Source organism: Felis catus, chromosome E2, assembly GCF_018350175.1.
Source record: "Felis catus isolate Fca126 chromosome E2, F.catus_Fca126_mat1.0, whole genome shotgun sequence".
Lineage (NCBI taxonomy): Eukaryota > Metazoa > Chordata > Mammalia > Carnivora > Felidae > Felis > Felis catus.
Window position 1 is genome coordinate 59603572 of NC_058382.1, and position 12136 is coordinate 59615707.

The 12136-nt window shown below is 51.0% G+C and overlaps 2 protein-coding genes across 4 annotated transcripts in view; one reads left to right on the forward strand and one right to left on the reverse strand.

Moving 5' to 3' along the window:
- FBXO31 (F-box protein 31) overlaps positions 1–12136 on the reverse strand; it is a 45542-nt gene that overhangs the window by 30986 nt on the left and 2420 nt on the right. For 2 of the 3 annotated variants that reach the window (XM_011290281.3, XM_011290282.3), the window contains exon 2: positions 1886–1957. The exons of the other annotated variant lie outside the window; for it this stretch is intronic. In XM_011290281.3, coding sequence (XP_011288583.3) covers positions 1886–1957 — 72 coding nt within the window. The remainder of the gene's footprint in view (positions 1–1885; positions 1958–12136) is intronic. 3 annotated transcript variants of the gene reach the window in all.
- Positions 4712–12136, forward strand: part of MAP1LC3B (microtubule associated protein 1 light chain 3 beta) — a 28541-nt gene continuing 21116 nt past the window's right edge. Inside the window, exon 1 of the mRNA XM_045046871.1 lies at positions 4712–4716. The gene's annotated coding sequence lies outside the window, so the exon portion shown is untranslated. The remainder of the gene's footprint in view (positions 4717–12136) is intronic.

Consider the following 12136-nt stretch of genomic DNA (forward strand, 5'->3'; position numbering starts at 1 on the left):
ACATCCACGCTCTGGCTAGATTTAAGACACGAGCTCTGGGAAACCACGGAGGAACCAGAGTGAAGCCAGGGCCATGTGCACACCCACAGAATGGAGCGGGGGCAGGGAGGGGGGCAGAACTGGCTTTCTGCCTCTGGAGTCTGGGCTTTGCAGGATGCAAAGCAGCACTGTTCTGGCTGCTGAGAGGAGAGGACAGGAAGGAATCCAGCATTCAGGACACTTGACCACTTGGGTCCCCCAGACCCACGTCCCCTGGAGAGATGGCAGAACGTGGAGCAGAGGCATGAGCAGAAAGCAGAGTCTGAGCACACAAGGAGAAGCCCGGGGAAGGGGGAGCTGGCGGGTCCCAAGCAGCCGGCCTTGCATGGGGTCTAGGGGCAAAGACGGGGAGCAGGGGCAGCTGCCGACCTGGGTGCAGCAGCAGAGGGCGAAGGGGAAGCCCAAGGCCCTGAGGAAGGCGGGGGGGGGGGGGGGGGGGGAAGCGGGGTGCTGGGCGCGGCAGGGCAGAGGCCCCCAGAGGTGCGCGGCAGGTGGGAGGGCACCGCTGAGCCCCCACAAGCTGCGTGTGTCGTGAGCACGCTGGCTCCTCAGAGGAAGGTCCGTGAAGAACCCCAGCCTCCGACAGGAGGGCTCCCCGGTGTGAGCAAGCCCGCATCAGCACACGCGCCACGTGTGGGGATAGAGCCTCTGATGGGCGAGGCACCCGCCGGACGACGAAATCAGCCTGCAGGGACAGAGCCCCACCACGGTCTCCCTCAGAGCCCGTCCTACGTGGCGACCCCACACTCCCCGTGAGGAGGGGCATCCCAGAGAGAGACCCCGAGTGACAGACCTGCTAACAGGAAGGACAGGGAAAGAGGCAGGAGCCTGCGCAGCCCAGAGCCTGGAGGGGCTGCCAGGGCTTCGGCCGGCTCTCCGCGACCGGCCTCCTTCTCTGACCAGAGTCGAAGGTGTCCCCGCACAGAGTGCGGCCCCAGCTGGCAGGCAAGGCATTTAGGGAGGAGACCACCTGCCGTGCTTTCAATGGAGAACATTTCAAAAGAAGGAAAATCCAAATCTACCAAGATGGTTAGAGATGAAAACTTAAGGTCCTTTTCAGAGCAGTGAACAAGTCAACTTCAGGCCAAAGAGAACTGGGTCACCATCGTCCCTGCGCTCTCCAATCCCCAGCTCCAGGTGGCGGCCGGGCAGTGGACCTGCGGGCTGCCCTCTGCGGGTCGGCGCTGATCCGCGGCTCCCGGGCCGTGACGGTGTGAACACAGGCCTTCGCACACCAAGAGGCCCGAGGAAAGGTATTGGGGCTGGGGGGACTGTGAACACACAGATGGGGAGTGTCACTGATGACTCTGGAAAGCAAGGGAGCAGAGAACAAGAAATGGGGGGGCCCGGGGGGTTCATCATGGCGACAGGAGACTGCAAGGCAGAAGGAGCCCGAGAAGGGGGAGCCTGGGTGGGCTGGAGGACGGTGCGCTCCAAGGCAGCCCAGCCCCACCGGCTGAGGGAGCCTGCGGGAGCGGCCACACCTCACCATGGAGCTGCTGTCCACCTGTCCCCTCAGGCTGCGGGCCCAGGATCCAGAGGAAGGGACACTTCTGGAAACACCCAGAGTTTCCAGGGCAGCCACGTTTCTCAGAGCTAACGGCCCTTGACACCTAATAAAAGACACCATTCTCCTTGACGGGCTGAAAAGTAAGGGTGAGACACCCAGAAACAGAGAAAAGAGCCCCTTGGTTTTAGCGCTACCATGCCAGCTACAACCCTGAGGAGGTGTCTGAGAAGGGCCCCGTGGGCTGTGGGTCAAATTCTTCGTGTTCCTATCATGGGTGCTCACTCTGCGTCTGGCTCTGGAACTAAGGTGACAGTGGGTGGCAACAGGTTAACTTACGCTTGGCATAGACGTCTCTACAAGACACGCCCGTGATGTCCAGCTTCCGCAGGTTCTCGCAAACGCCATACTCTGCAACAAGAAATTATTTGTGGAGATCATGGTCAGGAAATCACGAAACGACAGAAACAGATTGATGGAGGGCGGGGGACGGAGTGTGGGGAGGTGCGCGGAAACCTTGGCCCCGTCTTCCAAGCGTGTGTCTGTCCCCTGCTGGGGAGGTTGTGTGGGACTTCTGCACACAGCGCCCGCACTCACCAGTGAAGCCTTTATCCTGGGTTCAGACCACACCTGACGAAAGGACAACCCGCACTGTCCACTCCGATGAGCTCCAGAAGCCTCACGGCACAAACCCAGAATCGGACGACGCCCAGCCCGTGACGGGGTGCGGCACAAGCTCGGTGGTCAGGAAACAACACGTTCCCAGGAAATGAGATGGTCCTTGGCGTCAGGGTTCCACCAAGGCCCCCTGAACCCCTGCTGTGGCTCGCCACGCTGCTGGTTCTATTAAAGCCACAGGCCTGTGATCAGAGTCCCGGGCGAGATCCCGGAAGGAAGAGCTGCACACGCATGTCCCTTTGGCACCAGGCCACCTAGACCCCAGCCAGCGACAGGGATCCTTGGAACCCTCCTGCTTCCTTCTCCCTTTCCCTGCCCCGCCCCAGCACTTCCCAGCTGAAACCTCAGGTGACCGGGTCCCAGCAGGGCTTTGAAAGGAAAGCACGGTCCTGAGCCAATCACCACGGATCCAGACCTGCCCACTGGCCGAGCTAACAATAACCACACCTGCCCGGTACCAACCGTTGCTCGGGCCAGGCGTCAGTGTGGCCGACCCTGCCGGCAGGCCCGAGACTGCTGCTGCTACTACCCCGTCCACATCAGTGCGGAGGAAACACGCGCAGAGAGGCCTGAGGCTGGCACAGCGGAGCAGAGCTCGCGCTGCGGGACCTGGAACTGCAGCCCGGACGGGGCGCCTCAGGGTGGCAAGCACGGCCCCCCCCCCCGGGCCCTCACGCATCACTATAGGACTCTCCCCGTGCTCACACTCGGTGCAAGCGTCCAGCTGGGGCTTCACGACACGGCCGCCTCTGGGACTGTGTCCCCGGCACAGGAAGGCGCGTCAAGGCTGGGCAAGGCTGGCGTCTCAGCAGGCCATCTGGGACGTGGATCGACACAGTGGGCCCGGCAGTGGCAACGTGCTGCCCCCCACCCCCGGCCCCGTTCCTCCAGAGGTCCGGTCTGGTCTTTTCAACAGAATGGATGATACTGGCCCAGATGCCTCTATGAGCTGGTAGCGCTTCAACGGTACCCAAAGTAAAGCTCGAGATGCACGCAGCACGGAGAAGCTACCTGGGGGCTGGCGGCTCAGGCCTGCCCGGGACCCTGCTTCTCCCTACCTCCTCTGCTGACGAACAGACGCGACGTTGAAGACTAAGACAAAAATCACAGCCTTGCTCGTTATCAAGCAAAAAAGGCACAAAGCACGCAGGGTATCCTGCTGGCTGGAGAGCGAGGACTGGAGGCCTGCCTCTGGAGGCTGACGCAGGCTGAGGGCCTGGGAGCCCTCCGTGAGCCTGGGGCAGGGACTCAGCCACACCTGCATGGAACCTGGGACAGCACGGCTTGTCCACACCCGCACAGGCCACCCGGGCGGCAGAACAAACTGAAGCAACCAGTCTACCCCACAGTCACTGAGAAGGGCTCTGCTCCACGTACGCGGCCTTCGTCACTTCCTGTCCGCTCTGTGATGCCCATCGCAGCCAGGCGGCTCCTCCCGAGAGCCACCGGTCAGCGGTCACTACTGTGTCTGGCTCTCCAGACACACTGGCTTTCTCTTGTGCAAACCATGCACTTCAAAGTTGCCACCGCACAAGATTGCTGCTTCAGTTTGTTTGCTGTGTGGTTTTGAAAGGACAGCTCCTTCCCGGCTTCAGCAGGCCACCAGTGCGTGCGGTGACGGACAATGAGGAGTCTCTTACCGCCTCCTTGGCCAAGTGGTGTGACTGCAGGGGGCGGGGGTGGCGGTGGTCCTCCGTGAACCGCACGCTTCTATAATACGCGCACTGGCACCCTCGGTGCCAAGGGTCAGATACAGGGCACAGATGTGAGAGCGGGAAGTCAACGGCCAGGCCTCCGTGAGGCAGTGATGCTGCTCCCTGGACCCAAGTCGCCGAAGGCTAGTGACTTGACATGGCTTTTGCGTCAGAGTCCAACCCACACTCCGTCGCGACAGGAACCAACCTCCCGAATGGCTCCAAGGACTGCAGCCACAACGGCCACATCACCAGCTTTCTGTGCGCTGCGTGAGGGCACAGCACTGCTGGCTGGCATCGCACGGGCTATGAAGCTGCACAAGCAGTAAGTGTCCACAAAAACCCCACCAGCAATCAGAAGAAAAGCAAAATTAGGGTGCAGTGCTAATAAATACAGCAATCCTTAGCGGGGTTTTCTTAATGTTCCCTGAAGGCCCTAACAAATCCACCAAGGCAGAATAATGCCATTCTGACCTAACCGTGCCTCGGAGAAATGTTTGATTACTTTCCACCTGATGGAAAATCTTTCTCTTGAACAGGGAATAAGAACAACGCCACATCCTCTGATTGTTCCAGAAACCTTCCAAAAGTCATGAGGGGAAACTGCCCTTAAAATAGCTTTAGGGGGGCGCCTGGGTGGCTCAGTCGGTTGGGCATCTGACTTTGGCTCAGGTCGTGATCTCACGGTTCGAGTGGGTTCGAGCCCCGCGTCGGGCTCTGTGCTGACAGCTCAGAGCCTGGAGTCTGCGGCTGATTCTGTGCCTCTTTCTGTCTCTGCCCCTCCCCCACTTGTGCTCTGTCTCTCAAAAATAAATTAAAATAAAATAAAATAAAATAAAATAAAATAAAATAAAATAAATAAAATAATAAAATAAAATAAAATAAAATAAAATAAAATAAAATAAAATAAAATAAAATAAAATAAAATAAAATAAAATAAAATAAAATAAAATAAAATAAAATAAAATAAAATAAAATACCTTTCGGGCCTGCAGACTGGCCAGCACCATGTACCCTTGCTTCTAGAAAAACTACCAAGTGTGACCTCTATCCTTTGGCACAGACCCCGTCCCAGATGACTGAAAGCTAGCACACCAAACCAGGATGCCTCCGGCTGCTTTTCAAGTACTGGATTTGGGGTGGAAGGCTGGCGATTCAAGTCTCCTTGCTGGGGCATCCGGCTGGCTCAGTTGGTGAAGCATGCGACTCTTGATCTCGGGGTCGTGAGTTCAAGCCCCATGTTAGGTATAGAGATAACTTAAACAAAAAACTTTTTTACAAAAAAGGTTTCCTTGCTTATCTATTATATAAAATAGCTTAAGAGACTCTTTTTTTGAGAGTGTCTACTCCAATGATGGCCACAAAATAAAAAATAAAAATTAAATTAAAAAAAAAAGAGGTTGGGAGGGGGAGAAAAACGGGGGAGCTGGGCTTGAGGACATTTATAAAATGTGGAAAAGTACGGGCACACAGAATTACCATATGACCTGCTCTCATTCTCCATGTGGGATACATCCCCAAAAGAGCCGAAGGAGGGGCCCCTGCACCCACGCTCCCAGCAGCACTACTCACAATATCCAGAAGGCAGGTAAGTGGGCCATCCACACAACGGGATATTATTCAGCCTTAGAAAGGAAGTAAACTCTGTCACCTGCTGTAACATGGATAAACCTTGGGGACCTTATGCTCAGTGAAACAAGCTGGTCCCCAGAAAACAAATAGTGCAGGATTCCCTGGGGTATTTGATTCAGAGAGACAGACAGAAGAACGCTGGCTGCCGGGGCTGGGGGAGGAAATGGGGAGCTAGTGATGGGGACAGAGGCACAGCTGAGCAAGAAGGGAAAGTCCTGGAGACGGGCAGGGGCGATGGCTGCACAACGATGTGAAAGTGCTCAGTGCCACAGACCTGTGCATTTACAAACAGCCCAAGTGGAAGTTTTTGTTGCATGTGTACGTTCACCACAGTAAAAAAAAGTAAACTGCCACTTCAAGTATTCCAACTGGAAAATTTCCATAGCGCCTGGGGGGCTCCATCGGTTGAGCATCCGACTTCAGCTCAGGCCGTCATCTCACAGTTCGTGGGTTCGAGCCCCGCGTCAGACTCTGTGCTGACAGCTCAGAGCCTGGAGCCTGCTTCGGATTCTGTGTCTCCCCCTCTCTGCCCCTCCCACGCACTCTCTCTCTCTCTCAAAAATAAAATAAACATAAAAAAATTTTTTTTACCAAAAAGCTATTTGAAAAATGTTTTGCCCAAGAGAAAAAACAGCCCAGTGATTTGGCCCAAGTCAAGCCAACACAAGCGGCAGCCTCTTGTGACCTAACTGCCAGGGGCTGCCAAGTGCTCACCACGCATTCCCTCTCCAACGAGCTCCGGGCTGTATGATGGGGTTTCCCAAAAACTCCCCATCCACACGGCACTCTGGTCAGTCTCTATGGGTGGGAGAGAGTGGGCTAGAAGCGTTCTCCCTCTCCCTCACCCCTGCAGAAACCAGCAGACACACTTCTGCTTCTTGAGAGGCCCGTTCCCTGGAAGGGAAGGTGGAGATTAACAGACACAGTCCCTGTGCCAGCCATGACAGATAAGCACACACATCAGAGCAGAAGGGGACCAAGAACGGGAGCACCATTCTTCCGTGTGCCACATCAGTGCCAGAGGCGGCCACGGAGGGACCCAGCCTCCTCCTCCCCGTTCACACTGTGACAGCACCGCACTCAGACGCTACCGCAGCGAGCCGATGCGCACACAACACAAATCTGGAAAGGGAAGTTGTCCCCCAGCCCTGGAGGGAGTTGGACGGCAGCAGGGATGGGAGGCCACAGGCAGCACCAAAAAAAAAAAAAAAAAAAAAGGTATGGAAGAGTCTAGGTAGAAAAGCAGCAAGGACAGAGCCTCCACAGAGGACCATTAACCCGTGGGGACGCCAGCAGAGATGTGCCTGGAAATGCAGGCGGGGCTCCAGGGAGGCCACTGCACCACCAGGTGAGGCAGAGGCAGGAGGAAAGGACCGTGTGACCAGACAGGTCACTGGACAAGCAGGGAGAAGGGCCGGAAGGTGGACCAGAGGCTGCTAATTTCCTTCCTACCTGCCGCACGCTGCGGGGTTCTCTAAATAAAACTCTAAGATGGCTTGATTGGTAAGACTGATTTTTGTGTGCACTAAATTAGGAGCGAAACACCCTCCTTAATAAAGTATGGCTCCAAGTTTGACTTGAGGCTAAAAACAAAGTTGGGGGCTGGGGCTGGTGAGAGGGGGATCTCCCCCAGGCAGGACAGGGGAGTTGGGCACCCAGTCCCCGGGTTTCCCAACACCGCTGCTCTGTGCCAGTATCCAGGACCACCTCTCCAACGACAGACTACTGACCTGAAACCCATGTGTTCTCCAGTGCCCCGCTTCGCTTAGCTATTACTGTAACTGCATGAAATGCCTTTCTCTCTCTCTCTCTCTCTCTCTCTCTCTCTCTCTCTCTCTCTCTCTCTCTCATAATGTAGCAGATCTGGAAAAACTCTGCAGCCAGCTCATCTTAGGATGGAAAGACTGTAAAACCCAAAACATGGACACAGCCCACAGGTGTCTCTTATTAAACACCTGGACTATTCGGGACGCTTAAACAAACACTTCCCCAGGACGGCTGACACCGCCTGTGACTCATGTGACTTGTTCTCAACCAGTTCAGTCCACGTAAAGATAAGCAATCTCAGTGCCAACGGGCTAAGGGCTCTGACCCCAGTCTGCCTCCCACGACAGGCACCCACCTGCTGGCCAAGTGACACCCACTCCTGGGAAGGCCCATCTGTCACTCTCAGACACCCACACTCCCTGCCCCGCCGCCCACGGATGAGACCAGGAGAGAACCCGTGAGCCTGACGGGGCAGTCACTGCCACCCCTCCCCAGACCTTGTCTAGTGTTTCTGACACGTCCCTGCTCCTCCACTAATACTCCACATGCAGGCCTGGCCAGCTCAGGTTCCCGAGCCTCTCCATCGCCACCGGGCGGACGGTGACGGTGTCGCTGGCAGAGGACGCTGACTCATGAGTTCCAAACCCCGCCAGCCTTGGGGAAAGGGCCTTCTTTGCAGAGGACGCTTGTTCCTCTGCAAAGTCCCAAAGACACCCTTGTGTTTGCAAGCCCTTTCCAGCCAGAAAGACAAAGTCAGAGCCTCACACGTGTTACACACTCATTTTATAAACACAGGGCAACAGTATACATGGCAGTGCCTGGACTTCTAACAACCAATCGATTCTTTTTGGCAAGGTACCAGTGTCTATCCAATTAAATATGGTCGGGGGACATCTTTATTCGATGCTTTCTGGGTACCAGGGTCACTTTCTAGCTTACTTTTTTAAGGTCACAAAGACGAAGTCTAAAAAATGTTCCCCTATGATGCACCACTGTCCTATACCCTTTTCTGCTTTGCTAACCAGAAAGCAAAGGTTTCTCTGTAAAGCACCATATGAGATTCAACTTGCAAAAACACAGAGGACTATAGTCCTTTCAATTGGTAAAGCAGGGAAAAAAGATAAAGGTTTTCCCCTCAAATTTTGAAATCCTGCTGCATGTACCGGAGGGGGGCTGGCCTCCCCTTCTCGCGGTTAAGACACGTGCGTTTCTATTACAGGAACAGTTCACTGACCTGCCCATCCCACCACCAAAACCAGTGGGCTAGGATCTGCTTTACAAGTAATCATAAAATATCCCTGAAGCCAGCCTTATAACGTACAGCTTGCCCATTTCACCTCTTCCTAAGATGACCTTCCAATTTTAACCATATTTAACAAAAGCCACGTTGCTCATATTTTGCATCAGCATATCAGATAGGACAGAAATTGCATTTTCTTCTGATTGCAAAACCAGAATTAAATATTGGTTTTTAATTTCCCATTTCTGTCAAAAAGATCATACGTTATTGGAAACAGATTATTTCTAATCATGACAGAATCTAAACCCACTTTAGACTTACCACAGATCAAAATATTGCCCAAATATCGTTCTATGTGTCAAAAAAACTTACCATCAAGGGAAGAAATGGGCAAATTATACATACATATATAATATATATATATCTTAACTGTATATATTATATATATATTTTATATATCTTGTTATACATATATATATATATAATACATATATCTTAAATTCAAAACCTGACACCAGCAGGTACTGAGCTGAATGATATGAAATCCTTATGTCTGAATATTTACAGCTCAGTGTGGGAGGGGAAAAACACACGCATTCTAAATCTGTCTTTTGTTATTATTTAATTATTCTGATTAAGAACTAGGGTGTGAATGTGGACCTCTAAATTCACCAACTAAATGGTGAAGTATTAACCAAGAAAAGCCTCGTCAGGGTCAAAGGCAAAATAACGCACTTGGCTTCGCCCTCAGAACTCCGAGAAGTGATGACTTATTTATAGCCCCACACGTAAGTTACTGCAGGAGGCCTGCAGCCTAAGGAGTGATGATGCATCAAAAAGTGTTTACCCTGGCCCTGGCCTGTACCCGCCCTGGAGGCCGGGCTTGGTTTGATCCCATTCCTGTAAGCCAGCCAGTTGTTATGTGCGAACCCCAAAATTAGGAGCTCAGGCTTGGCTTCTCCCTACCAACCTTCTTTCACCTGCCCAGAGAAATACCACTAGAAAATATTGGATCCAACGGCTCCAATAAGCAGCAGACTAGAAAAGCCAAAGTTCTATACAAATAACTGATTTATTGCTAGGACACTGGAACTTGTGAACATCTCACCAAACATTATAGAGAGCTACCTCGTTTTCAGTTCCCAGTGCTACCCCCGACCCTCCCCCCTTGCAAAATCATCCTATCATTTTAAACATGCAGGCATTGTCTGCACCCTGAAAGTCAATCATGGCCCTAAATCCTATAAAGCAAGAAAACACAGGTGTATGGTATCCTCCTTCCCACTCCCATTTTTGTGAGTTGTTTTCTGTTCTGGAAAATCCAAGCAAAAGATAGAAAGCAAACATGTAAACATGCAAATTCACTAATTAGTCTCACCCACCCAAGACACTAAAAAACGGAGGCACCATTAAACTCCTGTCAGGGCTTGACCAGACCTGGAGGTTCCATTCACGAAACCTGAGGGGACAAGGACAACTCACCTTCTCAGCCAGCCTGAGATCCAGCCTCCTGATCACCAAGGCTGGGAGTACTTTGGTTTTTACCTAAATAGACCTGGCACTTTGGCCTTATGAACACTCACCTTAACCAAATGTCTAGTCCAGGAAAGAAGAACTTTGGGAATTAAGAGAAGTGAAATCAGGCCTGTCTCATACATGACTATTCTTATACGTGTATATGTATTTCAATCACAATTCGACTAACGCTATGACACATCTAGGTATACCATATAGGATTGCCAACAGTCCAATGTTTGACATAAATGAGCTTGCCATTCAAGCTACCAGAATGAACTACTGAAATCAAAGACCCAGCTGCCAACCATCTTCATAACCTTGAGATGAAAATCATTACTTAAACCCAAAATTCATGAATTTGATTAACATGTAACTTTCACAAAAGTCATTATAAATGAAGTTAAATTGCAAATGACTATAGCCTACATGAAAATGTTTTACAATATAGTAAACAGAAATTGATCCAGGTGAAATAAATTAAACCCACAAAATAGTAAGAAAAATAATAGGGGAGAAAATGGGCAAGAAGGATAGGCAAACAAGAGAAATCCAAACTGCCAATAATTATTTTTTTAAATGTGCATCCTTACTAGTTATCAGGCACATGCAAATTAAAATAAATAAAAATGCATCGTTCAGGGGTGCCTGGGTGGCTCAGTTAGTTAAGCACCCAACTTCTGATCTTGGCTCAGGTCATGATCTTACAGTCGTGAGAATGAGCCCCACAGGGGCTCTGCGCTGACCGTGCAGAGCCTGTTTGTGATTCTCTCCTCTCTCCTCTCTCCTCTCTCTCTCTCTCTCTCTCTCTCTCTCTCTCTCTCTCTCTCTCTTACTCTTTGCCCCTCACCAGCTCACACGCTCTCTCTCAAAATAAATAAATAAACTTCTAAAAAATGGATCTTTCAGATTAGAAAGAATTTGGCAGATACTGGATTAAATGGGATAACTTAAAATAGCTAGACCAGAAATGACTGCAACTTTGTAATGATGCATAATGAACATTTGTATTTCATCTTTTGTGACTTAACCTGTCCATGCTCTAGTGACAGGTGTGAAAGCAGCTAAAATCAAGCCCAGAAATAACTGGGCAGTACCTAGCAAAAGTGCAAATCGCACAGCCCACTGCCCCAGCAACACTACTTCTGCGTGTATGTTATCTGCATTCCAGGAAACGTGTTGTTCACTGTATGCTATATATAGTAGAAGAAAGAAATAAAAATAAGAGAAGCGACAAAGTGTGGTCTCTCCAAATGAGCCACCACACAGCATTTGAAAAGAGTGAACCAAAATTAAATGTATTCACATGGACAGAACTTAAAAACAGAAGTTCACAAGGGGAAGAAAAGCAGATGTACGATACTCACAGATGATATATTTCTAAAAACTAAACCACCACAAATGTTACATTTGGGGACAATGTCCTAGCATACGCCATATACAGATGTATATGTCCTATATACACTAGTAAATTAAGCCTATGACAGCGGCTGCTTCTTGGAGTAGAAAGGGCAGTGCTGACCAGAAGGGACGACTTTGAGTATCAGCTGAGATGTTTTCTGTTAAAAAAGGTCAAGAGGTGCCTGGGTGGTTCAATCCCTTGGGTTGATCATCTGACTCGTGCTTTTGGCTCAGGTCATGATCTCACAGTTCCTGAGATCAAGCCCCGCGTCTGGCTCTGTGCTGAGGGTACGGAGGCTGCTTGGGATTCTGTCTCCCTCTCTATCTGCCCCTCCTCTGCTCTCTCTCAAAATAACTAAATAAATAAACATTTAAACAATCAAAAAAAAATTTACAAAGGTAGAGGAATCAAAAGCAAATATAACAAAAGAATTAACATTTATTGGGGGTGACTAGGAATATGCCTGTTTTTCCATTTTATTTATTTATTTATTTTTTGAGACAGAGAGAGACAGAGCGTGAGCAGGGGAAGGGGAGAGGGAGACACAGAATCTGAAGCAGGCTCCAGGCTCTGAGCTGTCAGCACAGAGCCCAATGCGGGGCTTGAACCCACAGACTGTGAGATCGTGACCTGAGCCGAAGTCGGACGCTCAACCGACGGAG